The sequence below is a fragment of the Melozone crissalis genome, unplaced genomic scaffold, assembly GCF_028551555.1.
Source record: "Melozone crissalis strain CALT ecotype California unplaced genomic scaffold, PUWL_Pcris_2 ptg000081l_1, whole genome shotgun sequence".
Lineage (NCBI taxonomy): Eukaryota > Metazoa > Chordata > Aves > Passeriformes > Passerellidae > Melozone > Melozone crissalis.
The window spans coordinates 6541560-6567470 of NW_026535858.1; the positions used below are offsets into that span (position 1 = coordinate 6541560).

Consider the following 25911-nt stretch of genomic DNA (forward strand, 5'->3'; position numbering starts at 1 on the left):
AAATTGTGCAGAGTCTGCTGCTCCAGCTGGGTCCCTACAAATCTGTGAGGCTTGAAGGAATTCAGCCAAGAATCCTCAAAGAGCTGGCTGATGTCATTGCAAAGCCTCTCTCCATGATTTTTGAGTGGTCTTGGGAATCCAGAGAGGTCCCAGCTGACTGGAAGCTGGTGAGTGTTGTCCTGATTTTCAGGAAGGGAAAGAAGGAGGACCCCAGAAACGACAGGCCTGTCAGTGTCCCTTTAGTGCCTGGTGAAGTTACTGAGCAGATGATTCCAGGAGGCATTGAAAAACAGCTGGGGCAACCCTGAATGTACAGACTGGGGAATGGAATGCTGGAAAGCAGTGCCATGGAAAGGGGCCTGGGGATCCTGGTCAATGGCACGTTGAACATGGGTCAGCAGTGCCCTGGGAGCCAGGAGGGACAACCCTGTCCTGAGGGCATCAGGCACAGCATGGTATCTTAGTTTGGAAAGACAGGTGTCTGCTAAGGAAGGCAGGAGCCACCCCTGAAATGGAAAATGTAAACCCCCTCCCTCTGAATTGCTATAAATTTGAAATTAAGGGGCTCTCCAGCAAAAATATGGGAGCAGGAATAACAATTCTTTATTAGGGAAGAAAATAAAAAGATAAAATAAACAATGTAGTAAACCAAACCAACACTGACAGAGTGAGAATATGACCTGACACCCTGTGGGTCAGGTTGGTAACAATCCAGTTGGAATTGTGGCTCAGCCCTCCTGCAGTGTCAGATGTGGTTCTGTTGGAGCAAAGATCCTGTAGAAAGGTGCAGTCTTCCTCTGAAGATCCAGTGGAAGAAGAGGCAGCTGCTGTTCCTCTGGGAAATCCAGTGGAGAAGCCGTGCTGGTGTTCCAGAATCTCCAGAATCCCCAGATTATATCCGGGTAGGAACACTTGGCTCTTCCCTCTGGGCATTTTAAAATAAAATTGCTTTTATGTTTCAGTGGATTATTCCCATAAACATCTTTGTTTTTCAGTTGTCTCTGACTATAAAAATCAGGGTTTGCTCATGTTGAGGTAGCATTAGATTAGCTGTTTCAGGGTAAGCAGTGCTAGTAGGTAAGTGTGGTGGTGGTGTGTACAAGTACTGAGTAAAGTTGGTGTAATGAGCTGAGCTCAGTTTTTTTATGCATAACTCCTTACCTGATACTATTTTATGGGTACCAGCCTTGAATCAGAAACCATTTCTCTAAACATCATGATCACAGGGTTGTTATCTTGTGTTCATTTCTGTTTCTTTTCAGGGAAGGATCATGTTTGCAGATTTATTGGCTGTGGAAGAAATGAAAAGTTCAATTATGTGGTCATGCAGCTTCAGGTGAGTTCTGTCCTCTGCCTCTCCCATCTGTCCAATAGAGATGGCATCACTGGGAAGGATTTACACTGAGAGAATAAGGCCAAGCACTGGTGTAAAGACTTGGTTGTACACAGAAAGAGGGTGGAATGAAAAAGAGTGAGAAAGGCTGGTGCTGCTCTTGATATCCCTTGGGATGGCTCCAGTCATCAAGATGTGCTAAAATATTTCATAGCTCTGCTTTTCTGTTCAAGATGGCTTTCTGACAATTTTCTGGGGAAAGCACTTCAATTCAGAATGCTCACAGGAGCAACCCACAGCATTGTGCAGCAGTGGCAGCTCTTTGGAACACCTCCTGCTGATCTGTGGTGCAGCATTCAAAATATGCCTTGTGTCAGAGCTCAGAGTGAGCCATGGTGTCACAGCAGCAGCACAGTTTCTCTGTGAAAGGCCGTGATCTCTGGCTCCTCTGTCTCTCCCAAGCTCAGCATTCTGCTGTGGAAGTGTTTCCTCCTGTTTCAACACTGCTGATATCAAGTCAATAAGGGCAAGTACTTGGGTAGCTACCACATGGTGACTGCACTGCTGGGCAGTAGGTGAAGCAAAACAGGTACCAGCAAATCCCAGTATTTCTTTAAAATAAACTTGTGATTCTTTTGTAGTTCTGCTTTGCAGGACAGTTGTATGAAAACAGTAAACTCCTGGTGCTTGATTTTGCCTTTTATGCACCATTGGCATCCCAACTGCTGTTATGGATAGAAAAAATCCTTTACTTTCTAAACAACCCTGTCTACTGCTGCTGCTGCAGTGTGGGCATGAATATGATTCATGAAAGGGCTAGCCTGGAGCTCATGGAAGAACAAGGCTTCTCCCCTCCCAATCTTGTCCTTACCAAGCCTGATAAAAGAGATTTTATCTTGGAAAGAAATTTCTCTGCATGGATTCTCTTACTTTCCAGTTTGTTCTTGACTATGTAACCGAGCTTGTAGAGTAGGCAGAGCTAAAAATAATTTCATTATTTGCAGATGAAGATGTTGATACATAAGGCATTAGCTAGTTCTGCACCATCACTGTTCAGGCTAAAATTCTCCTTCAACTTCAAGACCTGCTGAGATATGGTTTATCACGTGTCACTCTGAATGTTGTGTACTGCAATTCTCCCTTCAGTCACCAGGACTGAGGCTTCCACTCTCAAGCTTTGCAACTCATTGCATCTGCACTGTTCCATAATCAGCCTGACAGTGTTTATTTGGAAAATAATGCTCATTTTGTGTGTTTTCCTGGTGACAATAGCAGCTGGGGAAACTTACAGCGCATTTCAGCGTGCAACCTTAAAAAATGAGCCTTGCTTTAAATGTTACCATTGGATAAGAGAACTGGTGTTCAGGGAGCAGCTTTACAGTGGAAAGCAAGATCTGCTGTCAGTTCAGTAACTTGGATGTTTCAGAACAGCAATGACAAAGCTGTGCTGCCTCTAGTAAAGTGTCGCAGAAATTCAAGAAGATAAGCACTAGAGAGGTGGTTTAGTTTGATTTTGTTCATGTTAAGGAGCAAACCTGGGTGGACTGCTGTGGCTTGGCTGTATCTATGAGCTGGCCTGTGTCAGGTGTGATTCTTCAAGGGTCCAGAGCCTGAAGTGAAACATGGCTCAAAACAATTTGGGAGACTTGTCATATGCTACATGAGCCAGCTAGCACCTTGATGTCTGTACCTAACTTCAGAACTGGAAACAAGTGGATGAAGAGATGGCATTTGGAGAGCAATCTCAGTTTTCTTCTCAGCTGTTTGGATTTTTTTTATATATTTGCTGTTGGGAATTTTGCTTGAATTCATGTGGACTTGTATTACAAGCATATGTCTTCTCTAGATGCTAGATGTGTTCTGTATATGTTTTGCAGAAGCAGAATCAAGAGATTCTAAAGCATAGCAATGAACAGCATGTCCCTATAGCTTTTATTCCTTGTGAATGTTCTCTGAAACAGCAGGCTCTTGTTCCTAGTGTTTCTAATGAGTTGGTAAATGCATTAGTTCTGTGGGTTACAAGAGCACTCTGCCATGGAATACAGTCATTTTAGTAGCTTCTCTTTACAAAGCTAAAGAGGTACAGACAAAACTGAGATGACAGACATCAAATAACACTGGGATATTTTCTTGCATTTACTCTGTCATTTTTTCCTTTTTCTTTCCTAAACTGTCTTGAATTTCATGCATAGCTGGTAGCCCTTTTGTTTTTCCTCAGAAATTTAATTAACTGGAGGTAGATTAGCAATTTGTTTTGATAAGCATTAAGTCAGTGGAAAAATCCTCCTCTCCTGATTTTGGTTATGATTTTACTGATAAACAACTTTCCCCATCGTAGTGCTGCCACAACAATGCTGGCTTGAGCTTGAACCAGACAATGTGTGCTAGGAAGCTTTTGATGAAACTGCAGCACCACAACCTGCTGATGGAATTTGTACTGCTTAAATCTTTAGAAGGCTCAGAGAGCAGCCCGAGGTTGTGCTGAAATCAGCTTCTGTATGGTCTGGGTTTAACAGTGAGGAGATGCTGGTCTCTCCAGTCTGAGGCACTGCTGTCCATGCTGTGCCTAATGTGCAAATAGTGACCAGCTGACTTCTCAAGATAACAGTCTGGTATCTTCTTATCAGCAAATGCATCACTTAAAAACTAAAATTAACTACTGGAAGATCTTACAAGAAATAAAGCAGATATGGCATGAGCTCCTCTCTGGGTAGCATGTCTGCTTTTTTGGTGTTGCAAGTTAGAACTCACAGCTGTGAAAGGCTCTGCTTTCCTGTGGTGGTTTAAGTGTTCTATTGACTGTTTCAGGGCAGAAATCTTGCAGATCTCAGAAGGAGTCAGCCTCGGGGGACTTTCACACTGAGCACAACGCTGCGACTGGGCAAACAGATTCTGGAGTCAATAGAAGCCATTCACTCTGTGGGGTTCCTGCATCGGGACATCAAGCCTGTATGTTGTTTTGGAAATTTTCCTTTGGTTTTATGTCTGCCTGTTCTGCTTGAGTCAATAAAGACACCATGAGTATGGGCAAGTCTCAGCAGATACATTTAGGTTTCCTTGCACACTTCCACTGTCTGACATGTTTGGTATTTTCCATAGGTACAGAATAGTGATATTGTATTGTCCTTCTTTTAGGTGCATGGAAAACCAGCTTTTATTGGCAGAGGCTGCTCCGTGGTGGGTTGGTAGCTGGCAGTCCTACTTGCACCAGTCAGGATCCCATGATGAAGCAGTCTAGTTCTGAATGGCCCTTTGGAACCCAGCCAATTATCTCTGTAAAAGTTGTTCAGAAAGGAAGTCTTGTTCTGTGACGCATCACTCGAATAAATGTTAATTCATGTATTTGACTTAGCTAAATCATGCTCTTAATCCTACATGAGTGATTGCCAGAAGAATTGGAGCACAGTTTCCAGTGTCAGAAACACAGTCACATTGTTGGTCATCTGCCTAGGCAAAGCACAGTAATTCCAGGTCTCATTGTAGAAGTCTACTTCCTACAGCTCTTCACTACTTGACCTGGACGCTTGTTGCTGTGCCATACCTATGACCAACTTCCTTCTAGCAAAGTCATTTGCTCCTTTTAAAATCAGCTGCTTTTGGCTGACTGGATTCAGCTGAAAAACAGTCACTGATGTGATTGGCCACAAATCCTTTAGCAGCCACCCATTATGGTAAAGGATAGAACTTTAGGATTGAGGTTAAAAAAAGGAAAAGCTCCGTTTGCTTGTTATTGGTTTATTTACTGAGAACCAAGCCTGGTGTTTTCTATATGCCTCAATGTTCAGATAGATCTTGGCAGTGAAGTGCAGTAAATTGAGATTCTGGGAGTTAGGGCAGAATAATTCATGCTAGCAGCTGAACTATGAACAGAAGCATTTGCCTACAAGAACTCCAGCCTGTTATGCAAATCATGGAGTTCTCACTGCAGAACTAGTGGTGTTAAATGTAGCTCTTTGTCAGAGCAGCAGAAATATAGCTAACCTAGTGTGAATTTTAGCAATTTTGAGACTACTCAGTCTCTCATCTGCAAAGCAAACTTCTTATCAAGGCAGTGATTCTCCAATCATGATGTTTAAGGTGCATCTTAAAATGAATCTCTTTGACTCGTTTCCACCAGAGGCATGTGGAGCTGCATGATGGAATTTTGCTAACAAATGGCCACTCCTACCCAAGCTGCTGGCTTCAGTTTGACTTTTCTTTCCTTCTTTGTCCAGTCCAACTTTGCCATGGGCCGGTTACCTTCAACGTACAGGAAGTGCTACATGTTAGACTTTGGGCTGGCCCGCCAGTACACCAACACCACTGGGGAAGTTCGACCAGTAAGTACATTTCAGGCAGTGTTTTTTCCATTTCTGCCACTGATTAGGAATGGAAAGGTTTTGTGGTTCTGTTTGTTTTGTTGCTGTTGTGCGTGGTCGTTATATTGCGCTGCATTTTCTGCAAGGTGAGAAGCAGTGACTTCAGCTGAGTTGGGGATCTGAGAAGGGATGGTAGATCTTGTCTTAAAAGATGTGTGGCTTTTTCTTTTTTTTTTTTTTTTTTTTTTTTTTCTTTTTTTTTTCTTTTGTTTTATTTCCTTTAGGATAATCATGTTTTCCACAGGCTTGCAATACTTACTGAGTACAATATGGACTAACAAAGAGGGTGAGCCCACTGCTGGCCATGTAACTTTTGTAGCCCCAGGGGACTGGTCTGGTTCAGTTCTCTGTGGTCTGGAGAAACAGGTTGGTGTGTTCTTAAAGCTTTTGATGAAAAAGTGTGCTAGAAGTTAAAAGCTGACCTGATCTCTGGGGCTGAGCTTACTGTGATGCTGTTCTCACCCTTCCTGGCTTTGGTTTTATGTCTACTGCCCCTATCCAGATTTCCTAGCAGGGATATTTCAGTGTGCCTGCCTGGAGGGGAGGTAAGGGCAGGGGGCATGACTTGTGCTGTGTAATATGGGTTTTATCTTCAGTTCTTTTACCAGCATGGTGTTATCTGGGGTCACTCATAAGGATGTGTAAAGCTTCAAATATTCTAGGATCTGTCAGAGAATTCCTAGATTTATTTCAGAACACAGTGCAAGCAGAGAGTGCTGATACAATATCTCTGTTTATCATCCTAGGATTGCAGCTTTGGATCTGCACACTTTTTCCACCTGCAAGATAATTGTTGTTCTGGAAAGTGTTGATAATGTGCTAGCTAAACACAGAGACTCTGTAGTGAAGGGTATTTTGGGGGAGTGGGAAGAAAGCAAAGGCCAGTGAGCAGATTTTGTGTCTTTAGATGAGTATAGCTGGGGAGGTTTTTTTCTTTTTTTTTTTTTCTTCTTTCATAAGTCTTTTCAGTTTTATTTTTCTTTGTAGTTGGGAGCAGCTCCAAAGGTTGTGCCTGCCTCTAATTCTTAGAGAGACACACGTTATATACTACTGGGCTTCTTTGTCAGTGCTTTTTAGTTTGGGGATAACCCTTCTCCATATTGCCCTTCACAAAATATAGTCCCATTCCCTTCCTCTTTCTGCAGTCAGAATTGAAGTCCATTACAGCTTGAAACTGGTATTTGATTTTCTGCAAAATTCCTTCATTTCTTAATGAAATAATTCTTTACGTCTGTATTTCAAGTCCCATTATTTAAACACTGCTCTTTCTTTACAATGAAAGAAATTTATTTTTCTCTTCATGTCTCTTCTTTTGAATCCTCTATTTTGTTCCTTTCTCACCATAATTTAAAATTATTTCACTTTTAGTTTGCTCCTAGGCCCTGTGAAAAGTCTCCATTCATTTGGGATATAGGAGGATCACACAGGGTGTAGTCTCATATACCTGATGTACCTGTTCTCCCACACCACACTTCAGGGGGCCAGGCTTTTTGACAGAAATGATACAGCGAAAAAACACATAAATATTCACTTCAGTGCCTTTTAACATCGTGCAATAGTCACTGGGCTCTTTGGTCCTTTTGTGTCCCTGCTGCCTGATACCACTTTGAGTCCCACTTCTCAGAGCAAGGCATTTGTCTGGAGAAGCACAGAGTGATTGCTGCCCAAGTAATGCACTGAGGATTAGGAAGGAGATGGATGGTGTGAAGGCAAGAGAGATGAAACATTTTGGGGTGTTTTTGCATTGGGGTTTTTTTAATAAGAACTTTATTACTTGTTTCACTGAAGAGATATTATTTCAACCCAGTAAGGTAAATTCTTTTTTCTCCATTCTCTTTCCGTTCATTTATCCATGGAGAAGACATTTTTCAGTTCTATCTGAAAAATCCTGAGCCTGGTATTTCTGTGGTTTGGTTCTGAGGTACAATACACAAGATATGTGAGGGAAGGGCCTCACTCCCTTTTTTTGGAAGCATGTCTGGATGTTGCTTTCAGTCATATTCAATTTGTTAACAGAAATTTCCTGCTCACGTAGGTTCTCTGCAGTTTCCTACAGTTTCAGAAGCATTGTCATACTTTATGAATAATACCATAAAAGCATCACCTGTTTTCATATCCTCTGAAATTCAGAGCCACAATCTTATTATCACCTTTTCAAAAAAAACCCAGAATGACTTTCTAGTAATACAGATAATGAGCCAGGTCTTTAGGATGCTGTGGGTTTGTTGGGTTTTGGGTTTTTTTTTTTTTAACTTACCTCTTGCCTTCTTACGTTCTAGAAACTGATTAAAGCTTTGAAGTGGGATCATTTCACAGGCTGTCCCAGCAGCTTTTACAAAGGGAGCTGTTACTCTGCTGAGCCTTTGATGAGTGTTATGGATTTGATCTCTTTATCTCTACAGAGGATGGATACTTGACACTTGAGCTTGATAGATCAGCATTTGTGAAGTTATGGCCCCCTTGACGTGACTAAATCCAGATTTATTCTGAATCTGAATTTGTCCTGTGCTTCTAGGAAAACAAAACTGATCTCCCTTGTGTGGCATGCTAATATTAGCACAAATGGCAGTCCTTGGAGAGAAGCTGTTGTGGCACAGATTTGCTTTCACAGGAATGGTCTCACCCCTCTGCTGCTTGCCCATTGCCACATGTTACAAAGTCTGCTGGGCAACAGTCTGCAGGAACTTGCATTGCTCCATGAAGCAGAAGATGGTCGAGACCAGAAGGTGTGTAAGGAAGCATCCTGGGCTCTCTCACACCCTTGCTTTAAGTGCTGTCACAGCTGCTGCAGCTCTGTTAGTTATCAGTTTACTGTGCTGCTTATAAATGCCATAGAGGGAAAATTAAATCAAAATTTTCATGCCAAAGTTTTTGTTAAGCATTAAGAACCAGCCTCACAGTTAAACTTTGATATAAAGGAAGTCATGTTCTGAATTTGGCTGATTTCAAAACTCCTTGTTTATTGCCTCTTTAGAGGATAGCTATAGTTGACACCACTCAAATGAGACAGAAATGTGTTTTGCAGTGCAGTTTCTTGTGGTGTGGACCTTTTGAGAGGCTGATGTTTTTGAAAACTCAGCTCTCCTCTATGGACGAGCTTGCCCTTGTCTATATGCACAAATGCTGCAGAGAAAACTGTTGGTGATGTGCTGCTTTCCCTTAGAAAAGCTGTGTAGACTTTTCCTAATTAGAAAGGGAGCTACCCCAGCTAGTTACCTTTCTGCTGTTTCTGTTCTTTAGGAGAGTGTCAAATTTTCCTTCTGAACCATCACTATGCTTTTTAAAAATTAGTATTTTACATGCCAGATGAAACAGAATACATCTGCCCAGCTCCCTGTGACCTTACCTGCAGGATATCCAGAAACATCTCCCTTAGGGCTGGAGGCAGGTTACCTGAGTGCTGCAGTTGTTGTGGTCCATATGGAACAGGCTGATGAAAACTGCAGCACCTTTTTAGGGCCTTTGTACAAATCTGGATGAGGTAACAGTTGCTGATGCATGGGATGCCACCTGTCCAGTTTCAAAGAAGGTGTTGCAGGTCTGAGCAGTGTTCAGAAGGCAGTAATGACAAACTTGCATGAAGTGGGATTGAAAAGATTGTGATTATAACATGCACAAGAAAATAAATGAAAGAAATTTTATTAAAGTCTGTAAAATACTAGTTAGTAAGTGCTTGCAGTTGCTGAGGATACTCTTCTGAGAAACGAGAACAGTTTTTCCTTCCTGATTTTCTCCCCTTCCTTTATCCCCTCCCACCAAAAAAGTCTGTTTTGCGGAGAATCCCAAGACCTTTCATAACAAATTTGATATTGCAGGATGCAGTGATCTAGTTTAAGGATTTAACTCTTATTTTCCCCTAGATGCAACCTTCTGCTGTGGCTCAGACAGAGACAGGAGCAGTTTTATTCACCATGGTTGTACAACCCACCTTTGCCATGCAGCAGTATCAGTAGTCAGTGCTAAGACAACAGAACTAAGCAGCTGGAGAATAAACTGAGAAAATTTTGTGTTCTTTAAATATGTAGAATTCTCTTCTTTAGAATGTGCACAAGTCAAATTTTTCATCTTGCATTAATTTTTATAGCAGAGAGCTGGACTAGCAGAATCTGTTTGATACGGAGAGCTGAGGCTGAGAAGAAAATGTGAACTTGAAGGGGGGAATGAACACAAACATTGTTATGCAGATGATGAACAACATATGCTTATGTAATGGAGGTGTTCTGAGTCATGAAGGTCTTGTGTGCTAATGTAGGTCAGGTTTTGGACGAGAACTCCTTGATCCTTGCTTGGCTCTGCCTGTTTTGTCACGTGCAGTTACAGAAGGCATTGTGCCTGTGATACCCTGACTTCAGAAACACATCCCTGTGCCTCCACAAATATTAATTGCAACCATTCAATGCTTTAGCAGCTTGCTCTTAATTATTTATTTGAAAATAAAGGCTGTGGTTTTTTTTTTCCTGAAGCCTCTCTCCCCGTTGCGGGATATGACAGGGGACTGTTGTGCTCAGCCAGCATTTCATTTTAGCTTAGTCAGCTGCAGCCCATTGATCAGATCCCCATCTCCTCGTGGCTCAGACTGCACTGCAGCAGTTTGCAGTGCCTTGCTGGAGAGGAGGCTGCACATGCACGAGGCACTCAGTGGGCACAGGGATGGCTGATGGTGTGGGCAGGACAGAGCACACGGCCTGCGCGCAAGAGCCTGAGCAAGGCTGAGGAAATGTGTCAGCTAATTGAGAAAAAGGTATTTGTTTTCCAAATGTCTGGGCATGGTGTTAAAAATAAACTTTGCTGCAGTGAGTAAGGGATTAGAAGAGGAGATGATGGCATGTTTTTCTAATAAGTAGTTTTCCTCCCCCCCCCCCACTGGAAAATGAGCTATAAAATAACACAGAGGACAGGAACTTCTACATCCTAATACCCCAGATACTCAGACAGAGAAGCCCAGTAGCTTTATACCTGCTTTGTACTTGAAATACATGTAAGTCTGTAGTATTATGTAAGAAATGAACATTTTTGAGTAGAATAACAGATTTGTGGAGCTGTATTACTATATTAGCTTGGGTGGGAACATAATTTTTGTCTCAAATTTTGTATTGTAAAAAAGTAATCACAGAATAGGCTGAAAATACAGCACAGTCACATTTGTTCAGAGATGAGGGAAAGGAAAAAGAATGGACCTAAGTCTTAAAAACACTGCACATTTAATATATAGTAGAAATGCAATTTCAATGGGAACAGGTTAGTTATAAAACAAATTGTCACAAAAATTATGTTATGGTTCTCGTTACTTTAATTGCTGGGGTAGCAAGTTTGGACTTGAGAAGTGAGATTATGTTCTGATTTAAAATGCCACAGTTACAGAAATCCAATGCTGTTGAAATTACATGTATGGAAAGCAGACTAGGTGATGGCTTTGAAACTCTCTTAGCAAGCAGGGAATCTGGTGTCTTGCTACATGTGGCTGTTTCTCTGCTCTCCTCATTGTAAAGCCCAGGGTCAGCCAGGGTGACCTCAGATCATCTACATCAGGTTGGTGTTGGTTTTATTTTACACAGCAGCTGCTGAGAGGGTGAGGGAAAAGGAAGGACAACTCAGGCTCAGATTTTATGTGTACCTGCAGGGGACTGAGATCCCATTTTCCATCTCTGAGTGCTTTTACTACCAAGCTGCAGGGGGGTATACATTACATCTGAATGTGTCATTTCCTTCTGGCTGATGCTATTCCACTTGAAGCTCTGATTATTCTTCCCACTGGAAAATGGAGGGAGGAATATAAAACTCTTACTGTGGCCAGTGATGAGGGAGCAGAGGCTTTGCTCCCTAGGTGAGTGAATATTGGATTTGAGTTGGATTGCAGGTCAGATTTCCCCTCAGTCAGGTAAGTGCTTTTGCTGCCAGGTCATACTCTTCCTCCCTCTTGGTAATAATTATTCATGTATTCCATGCAAAAGGTGTCATTTCCAACCTGTGTGTTTTTAACTTGCATCTCAAGGCACCCTTAGGGATGAGAGTGTCCTCTGGAAGGAGGGAGATGGGGGTTACATGTGGGCGGGTTTGAACTTTCAGTGTGCTGCATCTCAGTGATTGCCACAGCTGCCTTTTGTCTCCTTCCTTTTGATGGAAAGGAATCATCACCTCCATCTGGTTCCAGGAAAGCGTTTTGAGCTCTAAATCCCAAAGGAGATGTGACTCCAAAACATTTCCATTTCAGTAGTTCCCTTGGTCTGTTTCAGTGGATAAAAATCTTCTCTTTCTTACTTAGCACTCTGTTCTTTCTGTGGGGATATTCTGTGCTGCTTTTTGCCTTATGGGACCTTGCATGTAAGAAACAAGTGCAGCTCTGAGGCCAAAGCTCTCTTGTTAAAAATCATGATAACTGAATAATAGGATTACAACTGAAATAAGCTTTTGACTAAAAAAAAACACCTCATTTTTTGTTTTTACTTTGAGAAAGGCATTCTCATCTTCAGCACAAGTTCAAGTGCTGTAATCATGTGATGCATGCTATTTAAAAAGACAAAATACCTTGTTCTTTAATTATGTTGAATTCATTGGAAGTTTTGAACTCTCCTAAAGTAAAGTAGGATTGATGGCATTTTAACTCAACTGCTTTGTGTCTTTTGATTTGGAAAGAATAGCAGGAGACTTAAATAGCTTTCTCAAATCTAAATTTCATGCAAATTTTATGGAATTCTTAGGATTTGCACATTTTTAGGAAAAGGGAATAGTAGGACTTGAATAAGAAAGTCCATAGTGTGGATTGCTTTTGATTACTTGATTTCTATTGGAATAAGTATCTCTCAGTCAAGCTCTTTCCTCAGGTCATTGAATTGAGTTCAAAGGTTATATATTATAATATTAATTTTTGCCTGTGACGAGGATGTCCCTCAGATCTCTCTGCTGTGCCATTCACAGATACTATGACTGCTCATGTCACCTAAAAGCAGCCCTGGGTTTCATCCTGCTGTCTCCCAAACCACCATTCTGCATCTCCCCACGGACAGTGGAGCACGGCAGCACCCACCAGGGAAAGGGAACATGCCCCGAGTTGGCAGCTGAGAAACCTGTAAAGTTGGCAAGCCACTGTTTGTGTGGAGATTGATTGTGAGACAGCAAGGTAGTGGTTGCAGACAAAAAAACAAATACCTTGGGTGAGAACCCATAACAATTCAAATAGGAAAGGGGACGTTGCTGTTGATTTTTAGAAACTTATGTGCTAATGTTAGAACTTGCTGTGGATGAAAGGGGCGAGAGGTGAGGGAGCAAATCCCCTTGAGGGCTATTAGATCAGTTTGGTTAGGGGAGGAAGGGAGGAGCGCACATCAGATTACTGTAGGAAGGAAAAGCACAGTAGAAGTGTACAAGGGACCTCTGTGGTAAGGCTGGCTGCATGGCTGCTCGCAGCTTTGTTTTTCCAGTTATTAGGTGTGATGTGCAGGCAGGGGAAGGTTTTCCCTAGAGGGCCCCCTCTCACCGCTTACAGAGCACTCACAAATCACACAGGCTCACCAAAGGCTTGGTGTGTTTCCTGGCTAAATGAAACTGAGCACAGGATGGGCCAACAGCCCTGGGAAGGGTGATGGGAGATGGCAACAGCTAAACAAGACACAGGTTTCTGTTGGGATACAATACTGAATGTTTTTTAATTTATTTCTGTTTAATTTTTTCTCATTTTGTTGGTTTTTTTTATCATGTTTTTCTTTGGGTTTCTCTCTGTTTTACAGTTCTTTTGGGCTCTTCTTTTGAGGCTGTGTTTGATGCGTTGGCTTCCCATCCGCTGCTCGTAACCATCTCTGCTATGAGTTGTGAGTGAGCCATCACCATGCTTCTGGGTTTTCATTTTGGTTTGTGCTTTTGTTATATATGGAAGTCCAAATTACACCTGGTTTTCTTTTTTCCCTCATGATCTGTTTGTTTTTCAGCAGGATTGTGACAGCTACCTAAATGTGATGCAGAGGCCTAGAGCACTTGGGATTCTCTCTGAGGAGCTGGCAGATATTTGGGTGGTGCCAGACTGATTTTGTCAATTCTGTGGTTTCAGAGACAAAGGGAGGGGAGTTTTCTCATCTTACTTTTCTGTCTCCAGCTTCCTCTAGTCATTTGTGACTCCCTGTGGACATAAAATATAATGCAGTCATTAATGATTCCACAAAATGCTGCTGTTTAAATTAAGAAGTCAAAATGCATATAAGAGGTGTGGATTTTCTCCCCACCAGAAGAGGTGGAGAGGCATCTCCTCCATGAACCTGTCTGAAGAAGCAGAAGGTTCCCAGAGATCACAGGAATGCTTCCTTTTAGTTCAGTTAAAGCTTTCTTTCACTTTTCCTTCTTACCACAACCTTTCAACACAAGTAATTTCTATCCAAGATATATCTCCAAATGCTTTCCATGATCTGTGGCATCTCCTCTCCCATTACCACCTTCTCTTCAAACTGTGCTAACTTTTTTTTCCACATTCTTACTGCTGAAAGTCCTTTTCCTGATTCCAGGAGGAATGGGCCAATATCCCAGATGACAGCAGGCCTGCCATGGGCAAAGGTTGTGCATCTCATGAGGTTCCAGAAAGCTGGGGAGGAACCAATGGTCATGGTCATGAGAGCACCACAGTCACAAGAAACAGCAGGAGGAAAGTACTGGCATCCAAATACAAGCTTTTAGGGAGGCACATTCAAAATATCCAGTTTCCTTTTGCCGGTGAGGCAAAAAAGGAATAATTTTAATCTCTATGAAAGAACATAGTGTGAGGAGCAGGGATTCACATTAATGAGAAAATATGGGCACTCCTCTCATAAAAGGGGAGTGTGCAGGAAAGACAGACTTCATGTGAATCATGAAGGGGACACTGTTGGCACTTGAAATACAAATGATCCTGAGTGTTTACCCTGGAGAATGATGGGTGTATAAGAGCACAGTTTGGAAAACACTTCCACTTCATACAGGATTTTGTTATCTACTTCTGTCTCTGTCTGTGAGGTGGTCTGCATTGCTAATGCAGTGAAAGGAACACACAGAGTGTAGGTTTTGCTCTGTGGTGGTGATCTAACACATTGTCCCAAGCTGAAACTCATTTTAAACCAAGTTTCTTACACAGTGCAGCACTGTGTAGTAAAGTACTTTAGCTTTGTGGTACACACAATCTCAGTGAGAGAAGAGATATGCTTTATAACATTTTTATAGTAACACTGATGTGTAAAAAAAGAATCACTTATGGTTTAAAATTGTATTTCAACTTGCTAGCTTATTATATATTCGTAATTTTGGGAATTCAAATCACTTGGATTATATATGACTCCATAGTCTGAATCTCCTGAGTGCTGCAATTTCAATTCTGTCTCAACTGTGGACAGATCTAGACAAAAAGGATGCTGTATCCACACTCTTTCCCACTGCTGACCAGTGCAGTGGTGGGATGAAGTTTATTAACTGGAAGAAATGAAGTGTGTAAAGAAATCATCTGGAAAATCAATGTTTATGAATTCAGAAGAAAAGTCAATAATAGTTGGGTCTGCAGCATGTGCCACAACAAATGCTCAGGGAAGAGTTGTTTGTTTGAATGGAAAACAAGGGATCTCTACATCCTGGGAAATGCTGGATTGCAGTGACAATTCCTTGTGACTGGCAGGACAGGCAGACATGGTTAAAAGAGGTGCAACCTTTATGAGCAAAGACCCTGTTACACAATTAGCATCTGTTTTGTTCAAAGGACTCTAAAGGTCCTGTCAAAGCAATTGCAAAGTTTTGCCAATTGCAGTGCTCTCCTTTCCCTGAGGTCCCAGGAGAGAGAGAAGAGGAGGAAAATCCCTCTGGGTTCAGGTGTGGGACTGCTGGGGAGCAGCAGGGTCATTTTGGGACAGATGCAAGGGTAAAGATCTGCACCAAAAGCTGGGATTTGCTTTGCTTTGCTTCTGAGAGAGGAGAGGTTTGCTACCAATGCTTGCAAACTGCCTGGCATTGGTTTCAGAACAGATCTAAATAAAGGCTGCACAGATAGCCTGTCTGCCAGGAATAGTAAGTATTGATCTAAAACAATTTTTAGAGGCATTGCTGACATACTGAAGCCAGCACACCTGGTACTTGGTTCAGCACTTGCATGGACTGCAAAAAATGAATAATTTTTGTTCTGAAAACATTACAGGTTACATGTTAGAATTGTTCACAGTATACCCTTATGACTCATGATAAGTACCCAAACACACTGTCTTCCATTCATAATGGAAAAGAGGAATATCTTCTTTCTTTTGAAAGTGTAGAGCAAATTTATGGTGATGGCTATATTGTAGTGGCCAATATTCTGCTTTTCAGGAACTCACATCACTGAATTCTGTGGAATTCTATTTTGCAGATGTTTGTCAGTGAGAATCCTGAATTGCATAGTTCTGAGAGCAATGAGGTACATGATCACAAATATAATATGCTAAATAAGTATCTTATAGATCAAGCTGCTGTAGTGCAAGATTAAATGCTGGATTAAGTGCATGGGTTATGCAGATGGGGTCTCTTTGGGGGAGTATTTGATTAGCACAAAAGTTGTAAGATAGACTTACAGCTTTTTATTTTGCTTAGAGTCATTATAATTTAAGAGCTGCATTGTACACTGTACAGGTGTGGGTGTGTTACATGGTGTTGGTGAACTTGTTAAAAAAACATTTGAAATTTTATTCTTTCTGAGAATATTGAAATTCAGAGCAACTTCCCTGTACCCCAAAGGAAGCGACTGAATTGTACATATTTAAAGTGTCAGAAGGGTGCCCTAGAATAAAAGTACAGAGTTTTAGGCCTAGTTCTGGAAGCACAGGCACAGCTGAAAGAACAAACCTGAATCCACTGACCTCTGTGGGACAAGTTACTCAATTAGCTTGTTATTAATATGTTCAATTTGGAGTAGGAACTTCTTTTTGAATATGTTTACCTCTTTGCTCAAGCTTAGCCTTATGATGGAAGAAGTCTGAACCTGGTTTACTGCAAGAATTTTGAAACCACTGCTGTTAAGTCTTGTTAACTCTGGTGCTTCTAGTTCAACTAAGAGAATTTGGTGGATGTCATGATTTAAATGCAAGTTTTTTCAGAATGACATCTGCATAAGTGAACTCACATGGTCTAATGTTCTTGTGGAAGCAGCAGTAGAAAGAGTTGGAACAGTTGCTCTGCCCCCAAAGCAGAGAAAGCCTCCAGATGGGACAAATAAGTCACAGGAGGACTGCCTTTCCACACCCACTGTATCAAGCCTTTAGTTCCCAAGGACATGAAAAAGAGAATCAGGGAAAGAGAAAATAAAGATAGGATACACTGGGAAGAATCTGGAAAAAAGCAAGAACTCTGAAAGTCAGAGAATTTGTTGAAGTCTCACAGAAGATGCTTACAGCAGTGGTCATCTGTCAGAGTAGGTGATCTCCATTTCCATCCTGACCAGGCCATCCTCAGGCTCTGCTTAGCTCATGTTACTCATGACTCAGTTTTGCACTTCTCTACTAGCTTTTCCCTTGACCTGCAGTTTAAAAAGGAAAATCTGACCCTGGTTAATGTTCTTCTCTCTATGCCTGGACTGTTTCTGTTCTAACACAGCACTGTAACCACCTTGCCTTCTCTGTAGGGCGAGCTTTCCTCGATGTGCAGAATCGGAGAGAACGCTCTCTGTGTAGCTGCTAGAGCACAAGAAGGCACTAAGACCCTCCTATTCCTTGGGTGCATCCCAAATAGCAATTTAGACAAGGAGTTCTCAGCAGTTGGCTGCACAGGGGATGCAGTCATCCACTCTGTTTCTGAGATATTTCTCTTGCCTCCCTCCAGCCTCGCAACGTTGCCGGTTTCCGAGGAACCGTCCGCTATGCCTCCGTGAATGCACACAAAAACAGGGTGAGTGCTTTGGAGCTATAAGGAGTTGCCAGTAAGATAATTCCCCCTCTGAGACCTCTTTTCAGAAGTAAAAGGAGCAAGAGGGTGAGAGTTCTGGTTTGTTATCTGTGGAAGTTAATATATCAGGAGATTTCCATTGGGTAGTTAAGGGTGTTGACTGTAAAATCAAAATTATGCTTCACTTATTGGGTCCTCTGTAGTTGGCAGACTTTAAAATTGTAATTATTGCATTACCAGACACTTTTTGAGGGCAAGAGTAAGCCACACTGAAGGGGAAATCTGGTTAAGTTCCAGGTTGCTTGCTGCTAGTTTCTAGCAGAACTTGGCCTGGAATTGCCAAGTGCCCGGTCCCCAAATCCATTCTTGATCTGTAATTTTAAATATTACCATCACACCATCAGGAGAAGAGCTACCTGGTGAAAGCTAGAGTGTTTTGTTTTTTTTTTTCCCTGAAAAGAACCATTATTCAGATAGTGTCTGGCCTGTTTCATTATAAATGCTTCTAGAGGCTCATCTAACATTCTTCTCAAAATACTCCTCTCTCCTATTTCACTAGGGTTCATTTGCAGACAATAAACAGTAATTTTGGACAATACTCTCAGGCACAGGGTGTGATTCTTGGGGTGTCCTGCACAGGGCCAGGAGTTGGACTGATGGTCCTGATGGATCACTTCCAAGTCAGCATCTTCTGTGGTTCTAAGTTCTGCATTGTAGGATGATCTGTGACATACAAAGAAATGTTAGGGTTTTTTAGGGAAGGAGCAAGTTATTGTCTACAAAAGGTGGAAAGTGTGATGTGAGGAGGGCAGCTGAATGCCATCATGGATTCTTTCTGTTTCTTGAGAGACACAGAGAAACCTGAGGTATAATTTTCGCAAGAGCTGAGTAGGCCCAGCTGTAGCTGGCATCAGCTGAATGTATATTTAGACACAAAAATTGCTGTATAATGCAGGCTATTTTGAGAAATCGTATCCTAGACATTGGAAGTTGAGCACCAAAAATGAGTTCATGTGCTTTGACAATTTCAGCTTTTATCCCCATGTTTCCATTTCCCATTCACTAACCCAGGAGGAGAGTTGTACGTGGAAATCTTATAAATCTGTAAATTGTTGTGGTGCATGATGGTGAGTCTTTTGCAAAAACTCTTGAGCGAATTGGAATTATATTTAGGCTTAAAAATAATAATAAAAATGTGTTGTATATACAGTTTGGGGTTTTTCTTAATCTAGATTATTGGTTTAGTAAATATGTATCTTTAGCCTGTAATTTGGCTTTTTAAATCATTGACTGGGAAGTGTGACTTCTTTTCTTGCCCTTTAAAATGAGGTGGCTCATCTGGAGAGTACACCTGGAGCCCTCAGCCATGGGGAACTTTGCTCCTCAGTCTTGGTCTCTCTTTTCTGCAGGAGATGGGCAGACACGATGATCTGTGGTCCCTCTTTTACATGTTGGTGGAGTTTGCTGTTGGTCAGCTTCCATGGAGAAAGATCAAAGACAAGGTAGGAAAACTGGTGTCTGTGCTTAAAAGAGGGTGCTACATTTTAATTATTATGACTCTTTATTATTCCTCCTGAGGCTCAGTGCAGCTTTTTTTCTGGAGTCAAGCCAGAATCTCCTTCTCATCAGGTCTTGCTGTAAGCTGCTAACCTGCTTTTGTGTGTTCTGATACACAGGGTGGGCTTCTCTTATTTTGAGTAATCAGACATTTTTTTATGAATATTGTTAATCATATTGGATCACATGGTTTTTACTTTTTTCTTGCAAAGTAAACAATACAAGTGCAAAGACTGAGCTGTCCTTTTGACAAATAAAAAGAGCCTTTAGAAAGACAGGAGGGAAACACCTTGCTGTGCCAAAAAAGCCAAGTGGGATTTGAAATTAGAAAGTTGAACAGAATAAAGCTAAGTGTTCATATTGTCTTGGAAATACTTTGTGCTAAAGAATAAAATCCCTGGAAGGAAATAGGTCACCTATGCAGCAAGCTTCTGACTCAGGATTCCCCTTTGACCTCTGCCTGCAGTGCTCAAGCTCCTTGTGCCTTGAGCAGCAAACAGGAGGAGTGTGTAGACACTGTGCTGGGTCTAGGAAGAGTCTGTGTTCCAGGAATGATAAATGTGAAGCAATGGAGGAGATTCTTGGCTCTGAAATGTTTTTGTTTGTTTGTTTGTATTGGTTTTTTTCCAGGAGCAGGTTGGCATGATAAAAGAAAAGTACGAACACCGAATGCTGCTAAAACACATGCCTTCAGAGTTCCACCTTTTCCTGGATCACATTGCAAGCCTAGACTACTTCACCAAGCCAGACTATCAGGTGGGAGCCTGTCTTTGTTACTTTGTGATGCATGGCGCTATGGATTGGCATTTAGATTTTTTAACATTTCCATGAATGTGTTTTTATCTGTCTGAGTATTGGTGAGGGAGAGAGATGGGCAAGACTGAGTGGTGATCAGAATCCAAATTTATTGTGGACTACTTATGCTTATATACTGTTCTAGGAAGGCTAGTAATTTTTTACTACAATGATTGGGTTAATCATCACACATTTTGCAACATCTCTTGCTTGTAGAAGTTGATTCAATCTCCTTTCCTGTCAGCCAGTCTTGATTCAATCTTCAAAGCTCTGTTCTTGACAAGGCATCCTTATTATCAGATCTCTTGTGTTAATCAGGTCTAAAGTACTCTCTGTCCTGTGTGCCCAATACCTTTCCTAGAACCAGGGAAAAGAGGCTGGACTGTACAGTTCTTCAAAACCTCAAAAGTTCCTTCATCTACTTCCACCACCCCGTCCAAAATAATCCTGAACTCCACACCAGATAGTTCCTCCCAAACAACACAGTACCTTTGGCTTTCATTAAGACACAAAAATTTTGAGGTACTCCAAATCTGGCAGAATTTTGGCACAGCATGCCAAGGTCTAAGAGCCTACACTGACAGCTCAATGGTGTACACCAACCCCTTTGATTTCTTGCAGACTTATATAGGCCTTGGCCATTATTACCTCTTTCTTTAATATTCATCTAACATAGGGTTTTTCCTCCCATTCAGTGTTTGCTGTCAGCCTATATGTGAGTAACTCAGACTAACACAACAGAACTGGAGCAACTTGATTCTGTGTTGCTTTTTTTTTATCACAATGGTTTTCTCTGTACATTAAAGATAGTGATGGAAACAACGTTTTATAAGCAGATCTGTGCAGTCTTATCTGAGTGCCTGGTCCTGTTGATAGTGCATCAAATGAGTGGGAAAGTGGTAGGAGGGTGTTCCAACAAACCCTCTCCAACAGTGCCTTTGTGGTTTAGCCATGTACATGTTGTAACATAGCAACCACACATTTTTTAAAAATTAAAAGGAAAAGGCAAATGCTTTCTACATAGTGCAGTGGAAAAATAGCATTTGCCACTAAGAGGGAGAGCTACAGAGGGATGGAAGTGGACTGATGAGATGCAGAGGGAGCTGGATTTGTTTGTCCTGGAGTAGAGAAGTGAAAGAGGGGATCTGATTGCTCTTTCACTGCCTCAAGGGACAGTTGTGGGGAGAATAGAGGCAGCAAGGGAAATTGTGACTGAATCCAGCAGGGGGGTGGAAAATTCAGAGTGTGGGTTCTTATATACAAAACAGGTACTTAGAAAAGCTGTGGAATTTCCATCCTTGGGAATTTCCAAAGATTGGCTGAATGACAAATATGATCTGCCTTTTAATTAGCTCTGCTTCGAGCAGATGGTTGGATTGTAGATTTCCAAAGCTGCCTTTGAACCTACCTGCTCCTGTATCCTATTCCAGCTTAAAATAATTGTGTCCTAATGGTACCAAAAAGCCATCCTTGAGACTGAAATGGAAGGAGATGTTTCCAGACAGAATTCAGGCAGTACTAAACACAAACAGCTCTTTCACAGTAGGGTATTTGACTGAAGCTGTGAATTGCCTTTTTGCCTTCAGTTTCTTGCAGGTGCAGCTTGGGCAAGAAGCCTCCAAAAGGGAACTCTCCACAAAAGTCTGGCATCTAAGCTTGCCACTTCTAGCTTGACTTGGAGACCTATTCCAGACAGCAAATTCTCCAAGCATCTCAGCTTCAGAGATGTCTCTGTGTTGATTTATCTGGATGTATTACTCTGAAATATTAAGAACTATACCAAAGGCCATTTGAATTTGTCACCAGTACCAGACCCACAGAGAAATAAAGGAAATGTCAAGCAGAGTGGCAATTTAATTACAGCTTTGAGTCTGTGAGATGATGTCTCCAAGAGACATGTACCAAGCTGTAACAGGACACTAAGTGTGACCAGAGATCACTACTCTCTGATGGGTAGATGACACAAGTTTGCCTAAGCAGGGGAAAGGAAAATGATGGTAGAATAAAATAGACTTGAGCTGTCAGGTGATGGATCTTATACCCTGTGTTTTTGTACTTCTTGGGCTCATGTCCTCAGGTGTCAGGTCTGTCCCTTTAATGGATCGCTGTCAGTGTTGGTTCATGGTTAGGATCAAACTTTCAGCACTTTCACAGGAGGAGGATGTGGGTGTTGAGGCAGCATTTTGGGGTTTTCTGACTCATTGGACAGCAAGAGGCATGCCTCTTCCCTGGAAAAGTGCAGATAGGATGTAGTAGAAAATATTTTGTACTACACTTGCATATAGTCCAGCTGGTAGAAGAGCAGTTTCAGGTGTGGCTGGCTTTTCTCTCCAAATATATTTTTGCAATGAGTATCAGAAAATTAATAGTGACCTTTGCTCCTGCAAAATTATAGAACTTTAAAGTGCAAAGACAAGTGCCTTTGCTTGGGAATCCATCCTATTCCCTCAGCTAGGGCATTGTGAATTGCATTTCAGTCAAGGAGAAATACTCACATCAGCTGTTGTTGTCTGAGAGAATGCCTGTCCTGTACTCATCCTGAGCAGGTGTGGAAAGGTGAGTTTCCTATATGGACATCCTCCATTAGATTCAGTCAATACCAGATATTGTCAGAGCAATTGGGAGAGACTCCCTGTGAACAACCAGCGCTGGTTTGAGTTCTCTCATGCTGACCAAGTGTGGTGGTTTGGCTCCAGCTGGCAGCTGTGTACCCTGCACAGTGGGATGGGGAGGAGAATCAGAAAAAAAAAAGAAAAAAAAGAAAAAAAACACAGGTTCAGACAAGGACCATGCAATAGTCGAAACAAATAGAATATAATAATCAAAATTGTAGTTAAGGAAAAAAGATAATAATAATAGAAAATCAAGTGATGCAAAATACATTTGCCTGATGCCCAACCAGTCCCCAGGCAGTAATTGGTCCCTTCCAGCCAACTTCCCCAGTTTATATACTGGGCATGACACCCTGTAGTATGGAATATCCCTTTGGCCAGTTTGGGACACAGCTGTCCCAGCTGTGCTCCCTCTCAGCTCCTTGTGCAGCTCTCCACCAGCAGAGCATGGGACACTGAAAAGTCCTGAATGAGGGTAGGCACAACTGAGCAACAGCCAAAACATCAGTGTGTTATCAACACTGCTCTCATCCTGAATGCAAAGCACAGCACTGCACCAGCTATTGGGAATAAAATGAACTCTATTCCAGTTGAAAACAGGACAGCAAGTTACTAGATATCTTCCATCACAGTCCTAGTGTTTTCCCCCTAGAAATTCTTGTAGGGCTTACAAACCTACATCAGCATTCCCTTATCAAAAGGGCACCTCTTCCACTAAAGAGGTGTGCCTGATATTTATTCTTAAATACTGTGTTGTAGATCACAGTGCAGATTAGAAACTTGATCAAGAGCAATTTGTTGTGCCCAAAGTTTCTGCTGAAAGATTCCATCTTCCTAGATAAACCCCAAAGAATTCAAGGCTTGAGCACCTCGACAATCCATAACTGATTTGGTACATTTTGTATGTGATATTTCAGGATTGATTGTGATTCCTTTCCTGAGCCTTGGCCAGGAGAAGCCATTTGACAAGATGTATCACGACAGCTTAGTGGGTAATTTGTGCCCCATTGGCTGCTTCCCTCTCATTCTCTGGGCCATCAGCCCAAAACATGGCATGCTGCTACATAATGTGCAATTAAGCTTTATGTCCTCATGGACAGTAACATCTTTAATAGAGAAACATACTGGACCTCTTCCTTATCAAAAGAAGCCTTTATCAAAACTAGTGGGTTTGATACTCAGAGTTGGAATTGCACATTGTCTTGTCCAGCAGAAGGAAATTCAACATGACTATGGAAACTTTTCTGATTCTTAATATTCTGTCTGTAGGCAGAGGATCCCTGGACAGGATCCAGTGACTTTTTTGCATGACTTTCCAGGAGCAGTGGCTGTTGCTGGGACTGTTCTGTGCAGTTTTCCACTCCACTTCTCTCCTTGTAAAGCTTTGACCTTTCATCAGGAGTATAAAGGTTTCAGAGAAAGCTGAGAAGACTCAGTAAGTCCATTAAATACCTTTAGAATAATGGCAGGTGAAAATACCTGTACCCTTCAGCCATGGAAAAGGATCCTACAGGGAGTACAGTAAAGGGCTGTAAAATCCCTAATGGCCTGAAAAGTCAAGTGCAAGAGTTACAGAATAAGTTATAGCAGAAAGTAACAAAAGTTGTTTCAACTGAGTGAGTCCTTAAAGGGATGCTAAGAATAAGGCAGCTGAACATCTAATTTTATCATGTGGTTTCTTACTTCAGACTGCTTCAGTGTCAAAGGAATGGAAGGTGGCAGAAGCAGTACCAATTTTTAAATAGCTTCACAAGATACCACTCCCTGATACTGACATGTCCATCACAAAGAATCCAAAGCTCTGGTAAGACTGGCATTAGTGGACAGATGGGTGAGGGTGATCTAATGAACAGAAGCCAGTATGGCTTTTATAGAAGCATCTGTCTACAAATGTGTGGAGCTCTTGCAAGGCATCTTTGAGTTTGTGAGGATAATAATTACTAAAAGATACTCAACAGTAATAATTTCCAAAGTAGCAGTCATAAAACAAATACAATCCTAGGAATTTCCTGTGCCTTGGTCTGATTGACGCCCAACTCTGGAAATTCTGTTTATCAAATGTAGTATTACCACAGGAGTGTGCCCCTGATTCTAGGGTTCTGGGTCACAGAAAGGAGGAAAAAGTTGGCTCATCTGAAAGCTGCAAATAGGCATTTTTCTGCAGTTTGGTGGAAGGTAGTGGGAAATGGCAGGCTTTCCTGTCCTTCTGATCATGCTGATAAACAGAATTGGAATATAGCTGCAAATAGGATGTTTGCTCATGCTAAATTTTATTCATAACTTAGTGTTGATTCTACACCATAAGCTGAATGTTTTAGCCATCAGATTGTCTCTCCCTGTAGAGGGAAACTGTCAGGCTGAATCCTGTCAGTTCTGCATTATTTAGCTAAGTAATTTTATTAGAAATGTAGGACCTCACAGCTCTGTTAGCCTACAGCATCCAGTTTCCTTTTGACAGCACAACATCAGATTTCTCTGCTAATGCATTGGTGCATTGAGAACTACTGACAGTAATTTCATTCTCTCCTAGAGGATACCAGTTCTTAGAAAAGGAACAAGCATGGAGCACATCAGCCATGAGCATTTGTACCTGCCATCTTATAAAGAAAATTGTATCATCCTTTTCAGAGCTTTATTTTCTGAGGCAGCCAAGTGTGTCAGGCCACATTGTGCACATTAAACACAACGTAGGGCTTCTGACTAAGCCATATTTCAGCCAGACACTGCAATGAGTCTGCATCCTAGGGCTGCCTTTTCCTGTTCTGTTTATGTCTTCTGGCAGCCCTTGAACTCTGCATATCAAATGTACTGTTCTGCATAATGTACTGTCTAACCTAGAGGAAGGCTGAATTGAAGTTATGGATTTAGAGTTGGAGTAACAAGCTAACTGCAAGCTTTCATTGAATCAGTGTCAAAATGCTGCATGCATTTCTTTTGTAGGTTTGAAGAAATCTTACTTATGAAGCCAAAACCAACTGTTGCAATTTCATAAGTTTTCCTTTCATTTTTAGCATTTTTCATAGGCAAACTGGATGCACTTGGTCCTCATGCACATACTTCACATTTTTGGTAAGAGCCACTCTCGCACCTACTTACCAGAAATTGTTCTTGCAAATCTCTTCCAGTTAATCATGTCGGTTTTCGAGAACAGCATGAAGGAAAGGGGCATCACTGAGAATGAAGCCTTTGACTGGGAGAAGGCTGGTACAGACATCTTGTTGTCCACTAGCACCTCAACTCCACCACAGCAGAACACCAGGCAAACAGCAGCCATGTTTGGGTGAGTGTTGTAGTTGTATCAGACAGTGGACAGCAAGCTCAGTTCTTTTTTTAAAGATTTCAAGGCCATTATGATTCTGGGAAGTTGGAACAGCATAGAGGGCACCACTTGATCTGACTTTTTTGA

General features: G+C 41.7%; 1 protein-coding gene across 3 annotated transcripts in view; it reads left to right on the top strand.

The window, feature by feature from the left end:
* The window catches only part of TTBK1 (tau tubulin kinase 1), a 100457-nt gene that overhangs the window by 34294 nt on the left and 40252 nt on the right, over positions 1 to 25911 (top strand). For all 3 annotated transcript variants that reach the window (XM_054290517.1, XM_054290516.1, XM_054290518.1), the window contains 7 exons: positions 1263 to 1336; positions 4142 to 4282; positions 5548 to 5652; positions 17479 to 17544; positions 18951 to 19043; positions 19729 to 19854; positions 25631 to 25785. In XM_054290517.1, coding sequence (XP_054146492.1) covers positions 1263 to 1336; positions 4142 to 4282; positions 5548 to 5652; positions 17479 to 17544; positions 18951 to 19043; positions 19729 to 19854; positions 25631 to 25785 — 760 coding nt within the window. The remainder of the gene's footprint in view (positions 1 to 1262; positions 1337 to 4141; positions 4283 to 5547; positions 5653 to 17478; positions 17545 to 18950; positions 19044 to 19728; positions 19855 to 25630; positions 25786 to 25911) is intronic.